Genomic DNA, 25,000 nt, shown 5'->3' on the forward strand with positions numbered 1-25,000 from the left:
GTCTTGACAATTTCATTTTCTGACATTATTGTCAATTATTCTAATACTGGTATAGGCATGTCTTGACAATTTCTATTTTCTGACATTATTGTCAATTATTCTAATACTGGTATAGGCATGTCTTGACAATTTCTATTTTCTGACATTATTGTCAATTATTCTAATACTGGTATAGGCATGTCTTGACAATTTCTATTTTATGACATTTTTGTCAATTATTCTAATACTGGTATAGGCATGTCTTGACAATTTCCATTTTCTGACATTATTGTCAATTATTCTAATACTGGTATAGGCATGTCTTGACAATTTCTATTTTTGACATTATTGTCAATTATTCTAATACTGGTATAGGCATGTCTTGACAATTTCCCATTTTCTGACATTATTGTCAATTATTCTAATACTGGTATAGGCATGTCTTGACAATTTCTATTTTTGACATTATTGTCAATTATTCTAATACTGGTATAGGCATGTCTTGACAATTTCTATTTTATGACATTATTGTCAATTATTCTAATACTGGTATAGGCATGTCTTGACAATTTCTATTTTCTGACATTATTGTCAATTATTCTAATACTGGTATAGGCATGTCTTGACAATTTCTATTTTATGACATTATTGTCAATTATTCTAATACTGGTATAGGCATGTCTTGACAATTTCTATTTTATGACATTATTGTCAATTATTCTAATACTGGTATAGGCATGTCTTGACAATTTCTATTTTATGACATTATTGTCAATTATTCTAATACTGGTATAGGCATGTCTTGACAATTTCTATTTTCTGACATTATTGTCAATTATTCTAATACTGGTATAGGCATGTCTTGACAATTTCTATTTTCTGACATTATTGTCAATTATTCTAATACTGGTATAGGCATGTCTTGACAATTTCTATTTTATGACATTATTGTCAATTATTCTAATACTGGTATAGGCATGTCTTGACAATTTCTATTTTATGACATTATTGTCAATTATTCTAATACTGGTATAGGCATGTCTTGACAATTTCTATTTTCTGACATTATTGTCAATTATTCTAATACTGGTATAGGCATGTCTTGACAATTTCTATTTTCTGACATTATTGTCAATTATTCTAATACTGGTATAGGGATGTCTTGACAATTTCTATTTTCTGACATTATTGTCAATTATTCTAATACTGGTATAGGCATGTCTTGACAATTTCTATTTTATGACATTATTGTCAATTATTCTAATACTGGTATAGGCATGTCTTGACAATTTCTATTTTATGACATTATTGTCAATTATTCTAATACTGGTATAGGCATGTCTTGACAATTTCTATTTTATGACATTATTGTCAATTATTCTAATACTGGTATAGGCATGTCTTGACAATTTCTATTTTCTGACATTATGGTCAATTATTCTAATACTGGTATAGGCATGTCTTGACAATTTCTATTTTATGACATTATTGTCAATTATTCTAATACTGGTATAGGCATGTCTTGACAATTTCTATTTTATGACATTATTGTCAATTATTCTAATACTGGTATAGGCATGTCTTGACAATTTCTAGTTTATGACATTATTGTCAATTATTCTAATACTGGTATAGGCATGTCTTGACAATTTCTATTTTCTGACATTATTGTCAATTATTCTAATACTGGTATAGGCATGTCTTGACAATTTCTATTTTATGACATTATTGTCAATTATTCTAATACTGGTATAGGCATGTCTTGACAATTTCTATTTTATGACATTATTGTCAATTATTCTAATACTGGTATAGGCATGTCTTGACAATTTCCATTATGACATTATTGTCAATTATTCTAATACTGGTATAGGCATGTCTTGACAATTTCTATTTTCTGACATTAATGTCAATTATTCTAATACTGGTATAGGCATGTCTTGACAATTTCTATTTTCTGACATTATTGTCAATTATTCTAATACTGGTATAGGCATGTCTTGACAATTTCTATTTTCTGACATTATTGTCAATTATTCTAATACTGGTATAGGCATGTCTTGACAATTTCTATTTTCTGACATTATTGTCAATTATTCTAATACTGGTATAGGCATGTCTTGACAATTTCCATTTTCTGACATTATTGTCAATTATTCTAATACTGGTATAGGCATGTCTTGACAATTTCTATTTTCTGACATTATTGTCAATTATTCTAATACTGGTATAGGCATGTCTTGACAATTTCTATTTAATGACATTATTGTCAATTATTCTAATACTGGTATAGGCATGTCTTGACAATTTCCAAGACTCGTCTATTTGGAATGAATAGAATTATTGTAACAGAATCCGTGAGGTGTGAAGATTTTGAATCTTTACATAAGAGATAGGGAACCTAATGCCAATAGTTCAAACGTAAGAAAAATATCCGGTTTGAAAGTCATGAAAATGCGTTACTTATTTCCTCTAAACGGTGTCATGTCGGGCTGATTGAAAATTTCAACATTGATTTTATGCACAAAATCTATTAAACTTGTGTTGAGTTTTTGTGTTTTATTAAAGAGAATGATCAAAATTTGTTAAACTGACAAAATTTATAATTTCACACGTAATGACCAATCGTTTTACTTTCAAATCCATTTTGCTATTTAGTTAATTCAGATATAATACCGTTTGGAAGTTATAGGTGACATATGTTGTGAAAAAAGTACCCAGAATATCGATGGTTGCGGTTTGGATACAATAATATCTCGTATAATTTGGAGGGCAGAACGACTAGGATACAAATCATTTGGTAATGTTATGAATTGGGTTCCGCGAATATAGATTGTTATGGTTTGCAGACGACATAATAATAACGATAATAATATCACACAGTTTTGAGGGCATGGCGACCTGCATATCGCTCGAACATCCTGGTTTGTACACGTCTTCATTTATCATTGACGTCAGTACCACAGATTTTTGACAAACCGGAGCGACAGACAAGCGTTTAGTTTACTATATTTTGGACAATTGACGTTAGGATTGAATTATTTGACTTTGTCTTGGAAACAAGACTGTTGTAACTAAGACCAGAGATTTTGATCTGGACAAATTAGAATCCAAGCTTTGGTAAGACGAGATAAACTGTTTGTTATGAGTTACAGTTCTTGAATCAAGTTCTAAAAGCCATACGGGTCAATATGCTGGGGTTGATCCTAAATTCTATGACCTGAGATGAACTAGTAACAATCATTATTCTTGAAGGTTACCCACTGTCTAAGACACACGTTGAGATAAAAGCCACTTCATGCAAGACAATAAACGTTCAAGGTTACTCATAGTTTTGTGTGGTGGTCCGTTATATTTCCGGATGGCAATGGTGTGAGCTTCTTAGCCAATCGCACAGCATCTATTACCGTCACCAACATTTGATCTCTTCATCATCACCACAACTACATCATCATTAGAGAAAACATAGGTGTGGTGTAAAAAAAAACTGGTTCCAATCTCAATGGAAATGTAAAACAATTCTTCCGGAGGACTGGATACCTTGTGGAATTGATCTTCTGGTTTCAGATTGATGGGATCATATTTTCTAGTCTAAATAAATGCTGGTCGTCTATCAAGGTCCTCTTTCCTCGTTCTTTTACGTCCCATAATCTTAACAATCTGCCTACAGTATACATCCTGCTACTAACTGAAACTAATAAAGTTATGCACCTTATGATTCAATGTGTAACCTTTTCATTATAAGTCCTCCAAAGGACTGGTCAAATCACACGAGTTTGGAACCGGAAGAGTAGAAGATGTGACGTCACCATTTCTTTGCCCTATTATGATCGCAACTATACTTTCTGTACTTCTCATTCAACCACATATTATTATCACTATCATACGATAGGTGGATATTCGTTTAGCACAGGGACCAACTCCCCTCTCCTTCCAGTTCCAGTGCATCCTAAAATCTTGACAGAAAGTGTTCCCATAGGCCGGTTTTAAATCCTTCGCGCCAGAAAAACAATTGACAAAAGATGATAGACGTTGAGTGGATTTTAACATGAGAGAACTAACAAGTTGAGAGCAGACATTGAAAAGGACAACAAAGGGGATAGAATAAACAACAAGATTGCCCCCCCCCCCCCCCCCGCCCCTTCCACCCTACAATAAGAATGACAACCATAAATAAACTTCAAGTCCCTAGCCCAAGACTTCGAGGATTCGTGGGTCAAATGTGCATAGGTCTCATACTCGTCCCTGGCATGGGACAACCAGCAACAAGTGCCAGCGCCCGTTGGTCAGTACTGACCAATATCACTCCGTTTTCTCTATAAAGTCATGGGGGCCAAATGACCCCAAAATCAGGAAATAGTACTTTCTAGTATTTTTCTCTTTTAGAAAGTCATGGGGGCCATTTGGACCCCAAATCAGAAAATCTAAAATTCCAGATGAGCATGCTCAGTGTGAGTAAATTATGCACGTGACAAGCATGAAATTTGGCATGGTCATGGACCTCATCACTTTAAGGAAAAGTCACCAAATTTCAGGTCTCCGTGTCAAAAATTGACTGTATTATGAATAAAAAACATACCATTGGGGTCTTTTGGGCCCCCAAGTATGGAAATAGGGAATGAGATTAGCGGAAGAGTAGCTTCCCTTGATTGGATGTCACCCATATTCTGTGACGTCACCGGCGGAAAAGTTATTAGAGAGAGAACGTCATGTTGGTTGTGCGCATGCGTCTCCCGTCCTCGCTTCTGCATATATATATACATAATATATACTATGTGGTCTAGTGATACATGTGTGGTTATTGTGTGTGTGTGTTTATGTGTGTATGTGTGTGTGTTTATGTGTGTATGTGTGTGTGGTTATTGTGTTGTGTGTGGTTTATGTGTGTATGTGGTGTGTTTATGTGTGTATGTGTGTGTGTTTATGTGTGTATGTGTGTGTTTATGTGTGTATGTGTGTGTTTATGTGTGTATGTGTGTGTGTTTATGTGTGTATGTGTGTGTGTTTATGTGTTTATGTGTGTGTGTTTATGTGTTTATGTGTGTGTGTTTATGTGTGTATGTGTGTGTGTTTATGTGTGTATGTGTGTGTTGTATGTGTTATGTGTGTGTGTTTATGTGTGTATGTGTGTGTGTTTATGTGTGTATGTGTGTGTGTTTATGTGTGTATGTGTGTATGTGTTTATGTGTGTATGTGTGTGTGTGTTTATATGTGTATGTGTGTGTGTTTATGTGTGTATGTGTGTGTGTTGATGTGTGTATGTGTGTGTGTGTTTATGTGTGTATGTGTGTGTGTGTTTATGTGTGTATGTGTGTGTGTTTATGTGTGTATGTGTGTGTGTTTTATGTGTGTTGTGTGTGTGTTTATGTGTGTATGTGTGTGTGTTTATGTGTGTATGTGTGTGTGTGTTTATGTGTGTATGTGTGTGTGTTTATGTGTGTATGTGTGTATGAGTGTGTTTATGTGTGTATGTGTATGTGTGTGTGTGTTTATGTGTGTATGTGTGTGTGTGTTTATGTGTGTGTGTTGTGTTATGTGTGATGTGTGTGTGTATGTGTGTGTGTTTATGTGTGTGTGTGGTTATTATGTGTGCGGTTATTGTGTGTGTGTGTGTGGTTATTGTGTGTGTGTGTGTGTGGTTATTGTGTGTGTGTGTGGTTATTGTGTGTGTGTGTGGTTACTGTGTGTGTGTGGTTATTGTGTGTGTGTGGATATTGTGTGTGTGTGTGGTTATTGTGTGTGTGTGGTTATTGTGTGTGTGTGTGGTGTTGTATGTGTTGTTTATGTTGTGTATGTGGTGTGTGTGTGTTTGTGTGTGTTATTGTGGTGGGTTTGTGTGTGTTTATGGTGTGTGTATGTGGTGTTATGTGTGTGTTATGTGTGTATGTGTGTGTGTTTATGTGTGTGTGTGGTTATTGTGTGTGTGTTTGTGTGTGTTTGTGTGTGTTTATGTGTGTATGTGTGTGTGTTTATGTGTGTATGTGTATGTGTGTTTATGTGTGTATGTGCGTATGTTTTATGTGTGTATGCGTGTATGTGTTTATGTGTGTATGTGTGTGTGTGTGTGTTTATGCGTGTATGTGTATGTGTTTATGTGTGTATGTGTGTTTATATGTCTGTGCACATCAAATTTCACAATGCTGTGACTGAGAAGTGTATGTGTAAACTAATAGGCTTCAACAGTCATGACGTCACTTCCCTCGTAATGACGCATAGTAACTTAGTAACTGGTGTTAAACTATCGGAACAATGGCGGACGCCGTTATGAAATACTTCTCCGACTAGCATAAAGGTGTATCCAGATGAGAAAGAACTTTATAAATCTGATCATGTTTTGATTTTTATACATTCTGATCTCATGACATGTGAAAAAGTTCTAGCCAGCATGAAGAATAAAGAGTAACGATTTTCTTTGTTTAGAACCAAGCTGCTGGTTACTGGGCGGACGTGACGTCAGACTATTGAATCCTATTCTATCCACTCACCCGTTTCAAAGTCGACCCCTTTCTCTTGGCCTTGAACGACCTTTGCTTCACCTCCCAGATCGAATCACTGGCAATGAAAATCGAGACAATCTTATAGAGAGTATGCGCTAGGCTAAGAAACTCACAACATTGCCATCCGGAAGTATTATCGAACAACACACAAAACTATGTGTAATCTTGAACTTTAATAGTCTGGTTAATACAGTTTAGTGAGAATTATTCATAAACATGGATGGCAAAAAAAAAAAAAAAAACCAATAACAAAGATCAGAGTGACGTGAACGGCGTTCTATCTAGTTATGCTATGTGTTAAGCTGTTTGTTTTTTTTAAACTCACAAGATCCGCCAGCCGGATATAACTTCCCATCACACAAGTCTGTGTGTAACCCGAAACGTTTATAGTCTGGTTGATAGAATTTACTGAGAGCTACTCATAAAAATGGTTGGCTAAAAGATTTTTTTAAAGTAACTGAGTGACGTCAATTTCGTTCCATCTATAATATCTAAATGCGTTTGAGCCGATTGATATGTCAGCCATTGATCGGAGGTACCCTGGAAGATCACGTATTTAAAAATTTGACCAGAAAACTCGTCCTCCAGATTATTAAATTAAAATTAAATTGAGCTTTTAAATAGAGCAATAACCACTAAATGTGCTCAAAGCGCTTTACAGGGGTCCCTGGCGAACAGCAACACTTAACATGCAGGACGAAACATGACGCCTGTTAGGCGATATTACAATTTTTTTCGGACAGAAACAACGCTGTTGACGGTGTCATTTTACACCTGAGTACGGTGAGATAATGTGAGTAAAGAGTCTTTTCCAAGAACTCAAATATGCGCCGAGCGCGAGGCTCTAACCCAGGACCTTCCGATCCGAGAGCGAGTGTGATACCACTAGACCACATAGCAGATCGATTTAAAAGACCCTCATCTTGGCAAAAACTTTCAAAGCTGGGACTTCGCCAAGTCTTCATTGAAGTGACAGATTGGACAGTAGTTTTGCAAAGATATAATGAGCTTTTATATAAGGCAATATCCACTAAATGTGCTCAAAGCGCTTTACAAGGTGTCCCTGGCCAACATTTAGGACAGGGCATGACGCCTGTAAGGTGATATTACAATTTTTTTGGACAGAGACAACGCTGTTGACAGCCATGTACTCATTTTACACATGAGTACGGCGAGAGAATGTGAGTAAAGAGCGTTCTCCAAGGACTCAACTATGTGCCGAGCGAGGCTCGAACCCAGGACCTTCCGATCCGAATGCGAGTGTCATACCGCAAGACCACAAAGATGCCTGTAATCTTGAACGTTTATAGTCTGTTTAATACAGTTGAGTGAGAATTACTCATAAATGAGGATGGCAAAAAGCGATAACAAAGACCTGAGTGACGTCAACTTCATATTATCTATATATTTCCGGATGGCGATATTGTGAGTTTCTTAGCCGAGCGCAGGAACGAAGTTGACCACACTAATCTCTTTGTTATTGTTTTTAGAAAGTCATTTGGTGATTGGTTCTCACTAAATTGAATCAATCAGACTATAAACGTTCAAGTTACACATTCGTTTTGTGTGTTGGTAAGTTGTTTTTTGTTTATCCGACTGGCGCATGTAGTGAGTATTTACCCAAACGCATAGCACCAATGGTGATCAGTTGATTGGATGCCATGAGACGTGGATTTGAAGTGAGTAGAAAAGTGCCAGAAGACAATAGAGAATAAAATTTTTTTTTTTCGCGGCGGTGGTGGGGTTTGAACCTGCGACCTTATTGGTACGACAACTCCGCCTGGCAGGTGAGAGCGTGGCTCTACCGTGTGAGCTATCCACGAACACAAAAATATTCGTTTCAAACCCAAGTCATTTCTAGATCCCTCTCTCACCCACTTCTTGAGACCGCCGATTCGTTCGCACACCACCATCGCGAAGTAATTTTGACCAGCAGTTAAGCTTAATAGCCAATATTCTCAACACAAACATATAACATAGAATAGAAACGATTGAGACATTGAGTATGCTCCGGTGTATGGGGTGAATTTTTAATTCAGAAAAGTGAGTGGAGCAGGCACTTATGTTGGTAACAACAAGATATGAAGTGAGTAGAAAAGTGCCAGAAGACAATAGAGAATAAAATTTTTTTTTTTCGCGGCGGTGGTGGGGTTTGAACCTGCGACCTTATTGGTACGACAACTCCGCCTGGCAGGTGAGAGCGTGGCTCTACCGTGTGAGCTATCCACGAACACAAAAATATTCGTTTCAAACCCAAGTCATTTCTAGATCCCTCTCTCACCCACTTCTTGAGACCGCCGATTCGTTCGCACACCACCATCGCGAAGTAATTTTGACCAGCAGTTAAGCTTAATAGCCAATATTCTCAACACAAACATATAACATAGAATAGAAACGATTGAGACATTGAGTATGCTCCGGTGTATGGGGTGAATTTTTAATTCAGAAAAGTGAGTGGAGCAGGCACTTATGTTGGTAACAACAAGATATGAAGTGAGTAGAAAAGTGCCAGAAGACAATAGAGAATAAATTTTTTTTTTTTTTTTTTTTTTTTTTTTTTTTTTTTATTTTTTTTTTCGCGGCGGTGGTGGGGTTTGAACCTGCGACCTTATTGGTACGACAACTCCGCCTGGCAGGTGAGAGCGTGGCTCTACCGTGTGAGCTATCCACGAACACAAAAATATTCGTTTCAAACCCAAGTCATTTCTAGATCCCTCTCTCACCCACTTCTTGAGACCGCCGATTCGTTCGCACACCACCATCGCGAAGTAATTTTGACCAGCAGTTAAGCTTAATAGCCAATATTCTCAACACAAACATATAACATAGAATAGAAACGATTGAGACATTGAGTATGCTCCGGTGTATGGGGTGAATTTTTAATTCAGAAAAGTGAGTGGAGCAGGCACTTATGTTGGTAACAACAAGATATGAAGTGAGTAGAAAAGTGCCAGAAGACAATAGAGAATAAATTTTTTTTTTTTTTTTTTTTTTTTTTTTTTTTTTTTTTTTTTTTTTTCGCGGCGGTGGTGGGGTTTGAACCTGCGACCTTATTGGTACGACAACTCCGCCTGGCAGGTGAGAGCGTGGCTCTACCGTGTGAGCTATCCACGAACACAAAAATATTCGTTTCAAACCCAAGTCATTTCTAGATCCCTCTCTCACCCACTTCTTGAGACCGCCGATTCGTTCGCACACCACCATCGCGAAGTAATTTTGACCAGCAGTTAAGCTTAATAGCCAATATTCTCAACACAAACATATAACATAGAATAGAAACGATTGAGACATTGAGTATGCTCCGGTGTATGGGGTGAATTTTTAATTCAGAAAAGTGAGTGGAGCAGGCACTTATGTTGGTAACAACAAGATATGAAAAAAATTTTATTCTCTATTGTCTTCTGGCACTTTTCTACTCACTTCATATCTTGTTGTTACCAACATAAGTGCCTGCTCCACTCACTTTTCTGAATTAAAAATTCACCCCATACACCGGAGCATACTCAATGTCTCAATCGTTTCTATTCTATGTTATATGTTTGTGTTGAGAATATTGGCTATTAAGCTTAACTGCTGGTCAAAATTACTTCGCGATGGTGGTGTGCGAACGAATCGGCGGTCTCAAGAAGTGGGTGAGAGAGGGATCTAGAAATGACTTGGGTTTGAAACGAATATTTTTGTGTTCGTGGATAGCTCACACGGTAGAGCCACGCTCTCACCTGCCAGGCGGAGTTGTCGTACCAATAAGGTCGCAGGTTCAAACCCCACCACCGCCGCGAAAAAAAAAAAAAAAAAAAAAAAAAAAAAAAAAAAAAAAAAAATTTTATTCTCTATTGTCTTCTGGCACTTTTCTACTCACTTCATATCTTGTTGTTACCAACATAAGTGCCTGCTCCACTCACTTTTCTGAATTAAAATGAGACGTGGATTAATCTGTGATAGAAATGCATTCTCCCAATAAATTATAGTACGAGTGGAAACAGATAAGGAAATGGACGAAAGTGTGAGGGGGGGGGGGGGGAAGAAGGGGTGGGGGAGGGGGGGGGAGGAAGAGGAAGGGGTTGGGGAGGGCAAGTGGGAGGACGAGGAAAGGGGTGGGGGGGGGGGAAGAAGGGGTGGGGGAGGGGGAGGAAGAGGAAGCGGTTGGGGAGGGGAGGTGGGAGGAAGAGGAAAGGGGGTGGGGGGAGGGGAAGGAAGGAGTGTGGGGAGGGGAGGGATGGGTGGGGGTAGGGAAAAGAGGGGGAAGAGGTGGGGGGAGTAAGGGGGTGGGGGGGGGGAGACACAGGAAAAGTGGTAAAATGAGATTCAATCAGGGCATTCGTGCATTGAATACGATAAGATATCGCAACCAAGTTATGTAGGCCTCAAGCCAGGCCGCTCGTAAATCAGATGTAGGCCTCAAAGCCAGGCCGCTCGTAAATCAGATGTAGGCCTCAAGCCAGGCCTCTCGTAGATCAGATGTAGGCCTCAATCCAGGCCGCTCGTAAATCAGATGTAGGCCTCAAGCCAGGCCTCTCGTAAATCAGATGTAGGCCGCCTACGTATTCACCAGATATGTGGGGCACTCTAAAAAAAGGGTTAGAAATTAGGCCAGAAAAATCGTCCTTCAAATTGTATATATCCATGGATTTAAATGACCCTCATCTTGGCAAAAAAACTCTCAAACCATAGATTTCGCTCGATTTCTCTGTCTGTCTGTCTCTCTCTCTCTCTCTCTCTCTCTCTCTCTCTCTCTCTCTCTCTCTATCTATCTATCTATCTCTATCTATCTATCTATCTATCTATCTATCTATCTATCTATCTATTTCATTATTTCACTCTATCTCTCTCCTCCTCCCCACCTCTCTATCTATCTATCTATTTCATTCTATCTCTCTCCTCCTCCCCACCTCTATCTCTCTCTGTCTCTCTCTCTCTCTCTCTCTCTCTCTCTCTCTCTCTCTCTCTCTCTCCTCTAGTCCTCTGTGTGTGTGTGTGTGTGTGTGTGTGTGTGTGTCATTATTTCCACATCACTACACAAGAATGTTATTTCAGTATTTTAGTTGACGTAATGTTATAATGGATCTAGATGTTTTGTTTTGTTCATAGGTCATGGTTGATCTCCCCCTCTCTCTCTCTCTCTCTCTCTCTCTCTCTCTCTCTCTCTCTCTCTCTCTCTCTCTCTAGTCCTCTGTGTGTGTGTGTGTGTGTGTGTGTGTGTGTGTGTGTGTCATTATTTCCACATCACTACACAAGAATGTTATTTCAGTATTTTTGTTGACGTAATGTTATAATGGATCTTGATGTTTTGTTTTGTTCATAGGTCATGGTTGATCTCCCCTCTCTCTCTCTCTCTCTCTCTCTCTCTCTCTCTCTCTCTCTCTCTCTGTCTCTCTCTCACACACACACATACATACACACACATACACACACACAAACACACACGCCTACACACACAAACACATTATGTGATCATACACGGTTACACAAATGAACAAACACACACCAAAACACATGATATGATCATACACACTTACACACACACACCCACTCACACAAACATTAATTAAACATACACATGAACACACAAACATCCACCCACCAATCCAAACACACATCGCACACACACGCACACACACATACACACACACACACTCGCGCACGCAAACATACAGACATTTTATAAAAGATAGGGGAAAAAAGGCAAAATTCATATCAACTTCCTCTCATATCACCCATAGGAACTACAGGGAGAGAGAGAGAGAGAGAGAGAGAGAGAGAGAGAGAGAGGAGAGAGAGAGAGAGAGATAGAGAGAGAGGGAGAGGGAGGAATAAGGAGAGAGAGGGGGGGAGAGGGAGGGATAGGGGGATAGGGATAGAGAGAGGGGGGGGGAGAGAGGGAGAGAGTGTGTGTGTGTGTCCGTGAGAGAGATAGATAGATAGATAGATAGATAGATAGATAGATAGATAGATAGATAGATAGATAGATAGATAGATAGATAGATAGATAGATAGATAGATAGATAGATAGATAGATAGATAGATAGGAAGAAATAAAGAGATAGAGAAAGAGTCTTCCCTTGGAATAGACCCTAAAGACAAATTTCCCCTATGCGATGAATAAAGGGAATTTATAATTATTTTTATTCATTTTATTCATTCATTTATTTATCAAATAATGTGGCTATGTGGTCTTGTGGAATGACACTTGCTTTCCGATCGGAAGGCCCTGGGTTCGAGCCTCGCTCGGCGCATAGTTGAGTCCTTGGAAAAGGCTCTTTACCCACATTCTCTCACCATACTCAGGTGTAAAATGAGTAACACGTAGTCTTTGTCGAAAAAAAAGGTAATATCGCCTAACAGGCGCCATGTCTCGTTCTATATGTTACGCACTGTTGTTGGTCAGGTAGGTTACCCTTTGAAAGCGCTTTGAGCGCGTTTAGTGAAATATTGCGCTATCTATATAAAAATCTCAAAAGCTCATTGGCATAATGCGTGGCTGTGGGACAGCGTGGCTCAGTGGTACAGTCTTTGCTTCGTACCCGAAAGGTACCGAGTTCGACTACCCGCAACGTTGTGTGGTCTTGAGCAAGTCACCTTGCCCTAGCTCAGTTTGCGGCGCTGCACTGCGGCTGACGCCTGGGTTATTCCAGTCTTCCCTTGGAATAGACCCTAGAGACAAATTTCCCCTATAAAGGGAAATAAAGGGAATTCTATTTTTATTACCTTCTTCGCTGATATTGTCTCGCCACCTCAGCAGCTGAATCCAACTGTCTTGCCATGATCATCTTCTCGGCCAATCCCTTGGTTCGAGCCTGGATACTGGGTAAACCAATCTGCTCCTCGTAACTCTCGGCATCCGCACTGCTCCCATCCTCCATATCTTCAGACCCGCCTGCTTCACCTCCATCCCCACGGCCACTGCTAACCCCAAACCCATCAGCACCGCCATCTCCTTCACCATCCCCTCTTTTGGAACTTCCCTGCTTCCTCCGACTTTTCCTGAGAACTTTGAGCGTTTTCAAGTACTGCCAAGTCGTCTTAATATCCTCCATATTGAAACTCGGCTCTGGGGTCAAGGGGTCATCTAAACGATAGTCGGGGTCGGGTTCAATAAAAGCGTCACTGTGCTGACGCTTATGGTGGTAATACTCATACCCGTTACGATGGAGACTTTTCGCTTTCCTCTGACGAAATCCCGGTGTAACTGGAATCAGGCCTTGACCATCACCACCTCCAACACCGGAACTTGTCACCCCTGTCAACTCAATCGTTTCTCGGACGTTCCTTCCATCTGTGGCGTCCTCGTCCTCGCCTTGAAACGCCGTGTTGACCATACCGCTGTGGGAGGCCTTCGAGTCCGGCTTGCTCTGATAATCATATGCATGGCCCTGACCTTGACCTCCTGGACGAGAATATTGACCCCGGCTAGGGACGCCTGATCCGTCAGCTCTGCCAAAACCGCCCGCGTTGGATCTAGGTGAAGACTGATTGTGTCGACCGCCACGACGGTGTGGGGAAGACAACTCATTATCATATCCCCCTGAACGTGCATCATCCGCGTAGTCCGGGGCTATCTCCAATGACGTAAAAGTATCGCCGTCTTCACTGTGTCTTCCAGGGTTGTAGTAATTGTTGTTGTTGTTGTTGTTGTTGTTGTTGCCATGGCTACCGCGTCTATTCCTGTTATCCATGATAAAGGAATATCACAAGTTTGATTGTTTATTCTCTTTCTTCAAAGCCGATGTCTGTTATCTGTTGTAGAAAATAGAATAGTATTATGACTTGTGTTGACATGAACTCGTCACAACTTTTCAATGGTAAAATTGGCCTTTTCGGACCCCGAAAAATATTCATTTAAAAATTCATAATTCTTGAATCAATTGAGATATGTGAAAAGTTTAAAAAGCATTGGAATAAGCACAGCAAGCTGCTTCGGTTAATACCAATTATAAGATAATAATTTACACTAAAATGCCACATTAATCCCTGAAAATGTTCTTTAAGATTTTCGCCAACAACAGCGGCATCTACTGTATAGTCCCGAGAACAATTTACAAATAGCGACAAGACCTCGTGAAATAAACCATCGGTTTTAAAATGACACAAATCTAATTCCCGTCACTTGAAGTTGGTAGACAACGTTGTCTCAATGGAAATATTACATAACAATATGTTAGTCTCAATGGATATATTACATAACAATCTGTTGTCTCAATGGAAATATTACATATCAATATGTTGCCCCAATGGAAATATTACATAACAATCGGTTGTCTCAAACTAAATATAACATAACAACCGGTTGTCTCAACGTAAATATTACATAATAATCGGATGTCTCAACATAAATATTACATAATAATCGGATGTCTCAACGTAAATATGACATAACAACCGGTTGTCTCAACGTAAATATGACATAACAACCGGTTGTCTCAACGTAAATATGACATAACGACCTGCCAAAATCAGTTATTCATGTCTATCGTTGTAGAATTTTGTCCAATAGATAGTTCAAAGATGACGTCACTCAGGTCTTTGTTATTGTTTTTTTCCATCCGCGTTTATGAGTAATGCTCACTGAACTGTATTAATCCGACTATAAACGTTCATGGATACACACAGTTTTGTGTGTTGGTCCGTTATACTTCCGGATGGCAATGTTATGAGCTTCTTAGCCAAGCGCATACTATCTATAGTATCCTCATAATCCATCACGTTAATCCACAGAGAAGCATCGAGTCGCGTGATTGATCTATAAAAACATCATACACTTTAGATAAGCGTTTTCTGTGTGTGTGCATGTGTGTATGTGTTTGTTGGTCTGTGTGTGTGTGTGTTTGTGTGTGTCTGTGTGTGTTTGTGTTTGTTCTTGTTTTTTAAATTATACAGACGTCTAGATCATTCTCTGAAATTAAAGTTAAACAAAATAGTAGTAGTAGTAGTAGTAGTAGTAGTAGTGTAGTAGTGATAGTAGTAGTAGTAGTAGTAGTAGTAGTAGTAGTAGTAGTAGTAGTAGTAGTAGTAGTAGTAGTAGTAGTAGAAGTAGTAGTATGTAGTAGTAGTAGTAGTAGTAGTAGTAGTAGTAGTAGTAGTAGTAGTAGTAGTAGTGGTAGTAGTAGTAGTAGTAGTAGTAGTAGTAGTAGTAGTAGTAGTAGTAGTAGTAGTAGTAGTAGTAGTAGTAATAGTAGTAGTAGTAGTAGTAGTAGTCCTTGGAGCCGGAGTTTTTTCCGGTTTCTATCGCGTGAAACGGATAATAAAAATTGCTTTGCTACCCTTTGGCTAGGACGCTAGTCTATCGCAAAGTACCTTCAGCCAGATCTTATAGAGACCCAGTTACCCAATCACTGGCGGGTGGACAGAGAGGTCAGGAAAAAAATCCCAACGGCACCCGGGATCGATCTCGGTCCCTTTGATTGTGAAGAGCGACCTCTACCAACTGAGCCATCGGGACCTGAATATAAATTAACCCGAACGATTTTTTTTATTGATGCTGTGCGTTTAGCCAAAGAGATCACAACATCCGCCAGACGAATATTTAACATACCAACACTCAAAACTATGTGTAATCTTAAGCGTTTATCTCTGAGTGATAGAATTTAGTGACAACTACTCATAAAAATGGCTGGCTAAAAACAATAACAAAGAGCTGAGTGACGTCAAATTCGTTCCTTCGATATATTAATTTCCAGCAGTTTGTTTATCCCCATATCACACCGCCTTGACAGAATGGGTGGCATTTGTCCTACTTTCGTTTTAACCAACCAATTATAGATTATTCAAACTCACACTTTTTAACCATCACATTTTAAACTAACTTCAGCTTTTGTAAACAATATCGAGTTGTTATATAACGCAGTAACCAATAAATGTGCTCAAAGCGCTTTACAGTGGGTTCCTAGCCAACAGCAACACTTAACATGTAAGATGAGACATGACTCCTGTTAGGCGATATTATTATTTTATTCGGAAAGAGACAACGTTGTTAACGGCCAGGTACTCATTCCACACCTGAGTACGGTGAGAGAATGTGAGTAAAGAGCCTTTTCCAAGGATTCAACTATGAATCGTTCGGGGCTCGAACCTAAGACCTTTCGTTATGATGGTGAGTGTCGTACATTTCCCGTATATTTCTGGTTTATTCAAGAATTTGGAAAACTATTTGGCACCACATTGTATGCACGTGTATATCGATATAGAACGGGCATGGGAATATATTGAATATGTCACTGCGCGTGGTGTATGGTTTTTAAGTGATGTTTGTCGACGTGCACTTCTTTGCAGGTCTGACAAACTGAAATAGTTAAGGGCCAATTATTGTTATGGAAACAATCCCAAACCAACGTTAACGTCTGATAATCCAAATGTTTATGTCCTCGTTTTTGTAGTGGAAATTAAATTATACTCTAAAACAAAGGTATACTTATATGCAGGTCTGATAACCCAAATTGTTATAGCCTCAGGTTTGTATACATAATAATACTAACTATATATATATATAAATATATATTCTTGTATGGATAAAGATATTCTAAAACCTAAGTAAATATTGTCCAGAAAAATCCAAAATTAACTCACTCAATCCTAGAGATTTTTGTTACTTTCCAATATTAGACACCAAAAAATGTATTAAAAATGAGCATGTACACATCTAGGTAGTTTTATTAAACTATCACTAACAATGTAAAAATTAAGAACATTAGCTTTGATAGTACGCATATAATTTGAATCAGAAAAATGTAATAAATAGGCATAGGGTAAAAGTAACCCCGGGTAAACTACGGATATAGGGTAAAACAAGCCTATAATGGCGCTCGTGATCGGACCTGCAAATGTGTGCACGTTGGTTTGATTCTAAGAGCTTTTGCGATCTTTTGTTTATAAAACACTAGGGGTGAGCTGTAACTCAATAGGATTCAATAGTCTGATGTCACGCGCCCGGCAACGGCGGCCATCTTGGTTCTAAACAAAGAAAATCATTACTTTTTATTCTTCATGCTGGCTAGAACTTTTCATTCCCTTTTCATATGCCTTGTGATCAGAATGTGTAAAAGTCAATACATGATCAAATTGATGGGGTTTTTTACCTCTGGATACGCGTTTAAGCTCGCCGGGGAAATATTTCATACGGCGTCAGCCATTGTTCCGATAGTTTAGAGCCAGTGTTACTAAGTTACCATACGTCATAAGGAAGGAAGTGACAGTACGACTGTTGAAGACTATAACAGATCGAGTGTACTCGATCGTGATGGGACGTTCGATCATGGCTTATTGATCGTGATGGGACGTTCGAACATGGCTTATTGATCGTGATGGGACGTTCGATCATGGCTTATTGATCGTGATGGGACGTTCGATCATGGCTTATTGATCGTGATGGGACGTTCGATCATGGCTTATTGATCCATCACCCTAGTTCGACCCAATCGAAAATTCACCAAGAAATCGATTGATGGATAATTGTTGGAAGACGAGCACAGCGGTCCAAATTGGATGGAGGTTAAAGGTTGTCTTGTGTAGGGTGTTGATGGAGGTTAAAGGTTGTTTTGTGAAGGGTGTTGATGGAGGTTACAGGTTGTCTTGTGTAGGGTGTTGATGGAGGTTAAAGGTTGTCTTGTGTAGGGTGTTGATGGAGGTTAAAGGTTGTTTTGTGTAGGGTGTTGATGGAGGTTAAAGGTTGTTTTGTGTAGGGTGTTGATGGAGGTTAAAGGTTGTTTTGTGTAGGGTGTTGATGGAGGTTAAAGGTTGTCTTGTGTAGGGTGTTGATGGAGGTTAAAGGTTGTCTTGTGTAGGGTGTTGATGGAGGTTAAAGGTTGTTTTGTGTAGGGTGTTGATGGAGGTTAAAGGTTGTTTTGTGTAGGGTGTTGATGGAGATTAAAGGTTGTCTTGTGTAGGGTGTTGATGGAGGTTAAAGGTTGTCTTGTGTAGGGTGTTGATGGAGGTTAAAGGTTGTTTTGTGTAGGGTGTTGATGGAGGTTAAAGGTTGTTTTGTGTAGGGTGTTGATGGATGTTACAGGTTGTTTTGTGTAGGGTGTTGATGGATGTTACAGGTTGTTTTGTGTAGGGTGTTGATGGAGGTTAAAGGTTGTTTTGTGTAGGGTGTTGATGGAGGTTAAAGGTTGTTTTGTGTAGGGTGTTGATGGAGGTTACATGTTGTTTTGTGTAGGGTGTTGATGGAGGTTACATGTTGTTTTGTGTAGGGTGTTGATGGAGGTTAAAGGTTGTTTTGTGTCGGGTGTTGATGGAGGTTACAGGTTGTTTTGTGTATGGTGTTGATGGAGGTTACAGGTTGTCTTGTGTAGGGTGTTGATGGAGGTTAAAGGTTGTTTTGTGTAGGGTTGATGGAGGTTACAGGTTGTTTTGTGTAGGGTGTTGATGGAGATTAAAGGTTGTCTTGTGTATGGTGTTGATGGAGGTTAAAGGTTGTTTTGTGTAGGGTGTTGATGGAGGTTAAAGGTTGTCTTGTGTAGAATGTTGATGGAGGTTAAAGGTTGTTTTGTGTAAGGTGTTGATGGAGGATACAAGTTGTTTTGTGTAGGGTGTTGATGGAGGTAACAGGTTGCTTTGTGTAGGGTGTTGATGGATGTTACAGGTTGTTTTGTGTAGGGTGTTGATGGAGGTTACAAGTTGTTTTGTGTAGGGTGTTGATGGAGGTTAAAGGTTGTTTTGTGTAGGGTGTTGATGGAGGTTACAGGTGGTTTTGTGTAGGGTGTTGATGGAGGTTAAAGGTTGTTTTGTGTAGGGTGTTGATGGAGATGAAAGGTTGTCTTGTGTAGGGTGTTGATGGAGGTTACAGGTTGTCTTGTGTATGGTGTTGATGGAGGTTACAAGTTGTTTTGTGTAGGGTGTTGATGGAGGTTACAGGTTGTTTTGTGTAGGGTGTTGATGGAGATTAAAGGTTGTCTTGTGTATGGTGTTGATGGAGGTTACAGGTTGTTTTGTTTAGGGTGTTGATGGAGGTTACAGGTTGTTTTGTGTAAGGTGTTGATGGAGGTTAAAGGTTGTCTTGTGTAGGGTGTTGATGGAGGTTAAAGGTTGTCTTGTGTAGGGTGTTGATGGAGGTTAAAGGTTGTTTTGTGTAGGGTGTTGATGGAGGTTACAGGTTGTTTTGTGTAGGGTGTTGATTGAGGTTACAAGTTGTTTTGTGTAGGGTGTTGATGGAGGTTACAAGTTGTTTTGTGTAGGGTGTTGATGGAGGTTACAGGTTGTTTTGTCTAGGGTGTTGATGGAGATTAAAGGTTGTCTTGTGTAGGGTGTTGATGGAGGTTACAGGTTGTTTTGTGTAGGGTGTTGATGGAGGTTACAGGTTGTTTTGTGTAGGGTGTTGATGGAGGTTACAAGTTGTTTTGTGTAGGGTGTTGATGGAGGTTACAGGTTGTTTTGTGTAGGGTGTTGATGGAGTTAAAGGTTTTTTGTTAGGGTGTTGAGTGGAGAGTTAAGTTGTTTTGTGTAGGTGTTGATGGAGTTAAAGTTTTTTGTGTAGGTGTTGATGGAGTTACAAGTTGTTTTGTGTAGGTGTTGATGGGTTAAGTTGTTTTGGTGTGTTGATGAGTTAAGTTGTTTGTTAGGTGTTGATGGAGGTTAAGGTTGTTTGGTGGTGTTATGGAGGTAAGGTTGTTTTGTAGGGTGTTGAGGAGTTAAAGGTTGTTTGTGTGGTGTTGATGAGTTAGTTTTTGTTAGGGTGTGATGGTAGTTGTTGTGAGGGTTGGTAGTGGAGGGTAGTGTTGTAGGGGTTGATGGAGTTGTTTGTGTGTGGATTGTTTGTGGTGTGGTTAAGTTTTTGGTGTTTTGGGGTGTGTTGTGGTTGTAAGTGTTGGTGTGTTGAGAGTTTTTTTGTAGGGTTGTGTTGTTGGTGTTGATGGGTTAATTTTTGGGTTGTATTTTTTGTTGGTTAGGTAAGTTTTTTTTAGTGTTGATAGGTTATGTTTGTGTAGGTTTGATGGAGGTTAAGGTTGTTTTTGTAGGGTGTTGATGGAGGTTAAAGGTTGTTTTGTGTAGGGTGTTGATGGAGGTTACAGTTTTTTGTGTAGGGTGTTGATGGAGGTTAAAGTTGTTTTGTGTAGGGTGTTGATGGAGGTTAAAGGTTGTTTGTGTTAGGGTTTGATGGAGAGTTACAGTTGTTTTGTGGGTGTGTAGTAGTGTTGTGAGGGGGTGAGGTTAAAGGTTGTTTTGTGTAGGTGTTGATGGAGGTTAAGGTGTTTTGTTGTGGGTGTTGATGGAGGTTAAAGTTGTTTTGTGTAGGGTGTTGATGGAGGTTAAAGGTTGTTTTGTGTAGGGTGTTGATGGAGGTTACAGTTGTTTTGTGTAGGGTGTTGATGGAGGTTAAGGTTGTTTTGTGTAGGGTGTTGATGGAGGTTACAGGTTGTTTTGTGTAGGGTTTGATGGAGGTTAAAGTTGTTTTGGGTTTGATGGGTTAAAGTTGTTTTGTGTAGGGTGTTGATGGAGGTTACAGTTGTTTTGTGTAGGTGTGTTGATGGAGTAAAGTTGTTTTGTGTTAGGGTTGTTGATGGAGGTTAAGGTTGTTTTGTGTAGGGTGTTGATGAGGTTAAGGTTGTTTGTGTAGGGTGTATGGAGGTTACAGTTGTTTTGGGTGTTGATGGAGGTTAAAGGTTTGTTTTGTGTAGGGGGTTGATGGAGGTTAAAGGTTGTTTTGTGTAGGGTGTTGATGGAGGTTACAGGTTGTTTTGTGTAGGGTGTTGATGGAGGTTACAGGTTGTTTTGTGTAGGTGTTGATGGAGGTTACAAGTTGTTTTGTGTGGGTGTTGATGGAGGTTACAGGTTGTTTTGTGTAGGGTGTTGATGGAGGTTACAAGTTGTTTTGTGTAGGGTGTTGATGGAGGTTGAAGGTTGTTTTGTGTAGGGTGTTGATGGAGGTTACAAGTTGTTTTGTGTAGGGTGTTGATGGAGGTTACAGGTTGTTTTGCGTAGGGTGTTGATGGAGGTTACAAGTTGTTTTGTGTAGGGTGTTGATGGAGGTTACAAGTTGTTTTGTGTTGGATGTTGATGGAGGTTACAAGTTGTTTTGTGTAGGGTGTTGATGGAGGTTACAAGTTGTTTTGTGTTGGGTGTTGATGGAGGTTACAAGTTGTTTTGTGTAGGGTGTTGATGGAGGTTAAAGGTTGTTTTGTGTAAGGTGTTGATGGAGGATACAAGTTGTTTTGTGTAGGGTGTTGATGGAGGTTAAAGGTTGTTTTGTGTAGAATGTTGATGGAGGTTAAAGGTTGTTTTGTGTAAGGTGCTTCTATTTTTCGTGGGTTCGCTCACCCATTCACCTAATGATTCATTCCTTCATTCGTCTATTTGTTTATTCGTTTCTTTATGTCTTTCTTTTTTCTTTTTCTTTTTTTTTTTTTCTTTTTCTTTTTTTTTTTTTTTTTTGTATCGTCGACAATCATTGAAAGACAAATAGAGCAGTCCACAGTGGATGAATTTTATCTCTTGATTCGTGCCAGGGTGTTTTTTTGTTTTGTTTTCTTTCACTCTTTCTTTCATTCCTTCACTCGTTCATTTATTCATTTCCTCGTCCACTCAATAATTCATTCAAAAATATAATTCACTAACTCACTCATTCATTCATTAATTGAGTTATTCATTCATATATTAATCCATTCATTAACTCACTCATTCATTCCTTAAACGATTCGTTCATTCATTCGAGCTCACAACATTGCCATCCGGAAGTATAACGGACCAACACACAAAACTATGTGTATCCATGAACGTTTATAGTCTGGTTAATACAGTTTAGTGAGAATTACTCATAAACGGGGATGTCAAAAAGCAATAACAAAGACTGAGTGACGTCAACTTCATACATATATATATATATATATGTGTGTGTGTGTGTGTGTGTGTGTGTGTGTGTGTGTGTGTGTGTGTAGACAATGCCAAAGACGAGAGAGATGAACAAAACAGTGACCGTGAATAATATCCGCACAAGACCTGGCGTTAAGCATGAGGGTATACAATCAAACATTTCAAACACAATCTATACAATGTGTATACATTCTTACCGAATCGATCAGGCGACAACACACCTGCAAGAACACACTAGAGTATAACACGTTATAACACACAACACACCGGTAATAGATACAATATTATTATAGTATGCGCTTGTGGCGAAGGAACTCACGACATTGCCATCTGGAACACAAAACAGACAAGACTATGCGTTACCTTGAACGGTATTATAGATAGTATGCAGATGACGTCACTCAGGCCTTTGTTATTGTTTTTGCCATCCGCGTTTATGAGCAATGCTCACTGAACTGTATTAACATGGCTATAAACGTTCATGGATACACATAGTTTTGTGTGTTGGTCCGTTATACTTCCGGATGGCAATGTTATGAGCTTCTTAGCCAAGCGCATACTATCTATAAGTTTAGTGCAGAATTGACGTCACTAGCTGTTATGTTTGCCATCGCGTTGTGGGTTCACAAATGATATCAACATAAAAATCAGTTACCAGAGTTTGGTGCGTATACTTCCGAGCATGTTAATCCTGCACCTTATATACATTATGGATGCCATAAACGATGAAAAAAAAACAAGCTGGATCCCAATCTTAAATTGCTAACATAAACAACATTGCACATGAAACGAGTCAACGTGCACTCATTTGCAGGTCTGACAAGCCAACTTGTTTCCATCTCGATGTTGCGATGGAAATTCTTTCCAATTGACGGCGAGATGTTTGAACGCCGCGATGACAATGTGAAAAAACAGGCCCGTAATGACGTTGGATAATCAGATCTGTAAATATGTGCACGTTGGAATACGTGAATAAATGAATTTTAAAAATAAATGATAAATAAATAAATAATATACGGTAAATAAATAGAAATAGAAATAAAGATACATTAACACATAAATTATAGAAATAAATAATTTTTTTTTAAAAACATAAATGAATGAATAAATGCATAAATAAATAAATAAATAAGTAAATACACGGAGTACTCACGAACGAATAATAAATAAAGTAAATAAATAGACAAATAAGTAAATTTCAGTTAATACATAAATGTAGATATGTAAATAAATATGATTAGAATAAATAGAGATAAAAAAATAATTAAATAAATAACTAATACTAAATATAAATAATAATATATAATAATAATAATATAAAATAATAATATAATAATAATAATAATAATTAATAATAATAATAATAAATAATAATAATAATAATAATAATAATAATAATAATAATATAATAATAATAATAATAATAATAATAACAACAAAATAATAATAATAATAAAATAATAATAATAATAATAATACATAAATAATATAAAATAATAATAATAAAATAATAAATACTACAACAATAATAATAATAATACAACAACAACAACAACAACAACAATAACACACGAGAGAATAATAAACATCTCACTCAAGACGTTGGCAAATCCATGAAGGTCTTGTCACTTAGAGATAGTTCGAAATTGACGTCACGCAGGTCTTTGTTATTGGTTTTTTGCAATCCGCGTTTATGAGTAATTCTTACAAAACTGTATTAACCAGACTATAAACGTTCATGCTTACACATCGTTTTGTGTGTTGGTCCGTTATACTTCCGGATGGCAATGTTGTGAGCTACTTCGCCAAGTGCATACTACAAACTAGAATCCGACGAGCACAGAATCCCACAAAACTTGTTGTCCAAGAAAGAAATAACGACGTGAGATGGAATGTAAGCTTCAATTTAATTACGAAGACAGATAAAATGAACGTTTCGGGTTGTCCCTTTATCAACAAACATGATGAATGAAACACTACAGACGACTGGGACAGTGTAATCGTGGTGGTGTAGTGTTAACAATTCAATTTCACATTGTCATTATTTCTTCGAGCTTCGATCAGCAACATTCACATCGTCCAAGAAAGGAATTTGTTTTAAAAAATAGATTGATAAATTGGTAAATAAGTAAATATATGAATAAATAAATTAATAAATATATAAATATAAATACGGGCCGATCACAACAAGCGTGGATCGCGACTGTCGGGCAAATGAATATCACACAGGAATGAACGGAAACGTTCTCAGTAGAGCCGTGTCACGAATCAGAACGATCTACCAGCCAAGATATAAATAGTATAGGTCTGTCACGGTGGACTGATAGCGTGGGGTATAGATAGTATGCGTTTGGCGAAGAAACTCATAACATTGCCATCCAGAAGTATAACGGACCAACACACAAAACTTTGTGTACCCATGAACGTTTAGTCAGGTTAATACAGTTCAGTGAGCATTACTCATAAAAGCGGATGGCAAAAAAACAATAACAAAGACCTGAGTGACGTCATCTTCGAACTATCTATAGACCTCACCTGCCAACTACTATAAAAAGTCCGTAAAATTACGAGAGTTTGGCTCCAATTCCAAAAACTTCATGAGCTTCTATAAAGTCATAAAAACACATTGAAAATGAAAGTGGGGGTCAAAGTGCACAAAATATGAAGGATTTGAAAGTGTTATTGAATCATTGTGGGGGTAGATCTAGATATTACATCTGTCAAGT

General features: G+C 38.5%; 1 protein-coding gene and 1 long non-coding RNA gene across 9 annotated transcripts in view; one reads left to right on the top strand and one right to left on the bottom strand.

Annotated features, from left to right (window-relative positions):
• Positions 1-25,000, bottom strand: part of LOC144972232 (transmembrane channel-like protein 7) — an 81,762-nt gene that overhangs the window by 46,166 nt on the left and 10,596 nt on the right. For 2 of the 8 annotated variants that reach the window (XM_078913268.1, XM_078913272.1), the window contains exons 1-3: positions 23,869-24,549; positions 13,182-14,210; positions 6,465-6,531 (exon numbers count right to left, since the gene is read on the bottom strand). In XM_078913268.1, the coding sequence (XP_078769394.1) occupies positions 6,465-6,531; positions 13,182-14,149 (1,035 nt within the window). In that variant the 5' untranslated portion in view covers positions 14,150-14,210; positions 23,869-24,549. Of the gene's footprint in view, positions 1-6,464; positions 6,532-13,181; positions 14,211-23,868; positions 24,587-25,000 lie in introns of those variants that run through there. The other 6 variants (XR_013645315.1, XM_078913269.1, XR_013645314.1 and 3 more) reach the window with 5 other exon arrangements.
• On the top strand, positions 21,472-21,739 carry LOC144974046 (uncharacterized). Its single transcript, XR_013645636.1, has 2 exons — positions 21,472-21,569; positions 21,672-21,739. It is a non-coding gene; the product is annotated as an uncharacterized LOC144974046 (long non-coding RNA).

Source organism: Berghia stephanieae, chromosome 5 (assembly GCF_034508935.2).
Source record: "Berghia stephanieae isolate SIO BIC M18660-M18661 chromosome 5, UCSD_Bste_1.3, whole genome shotgun sequence".
Lineage (NCBI taxonomy): Eukaryota > Metazoa > Mollusca > Gastropoda > Nudibranchia > Aeolidiidae > Berghia > Berghia stephanieae.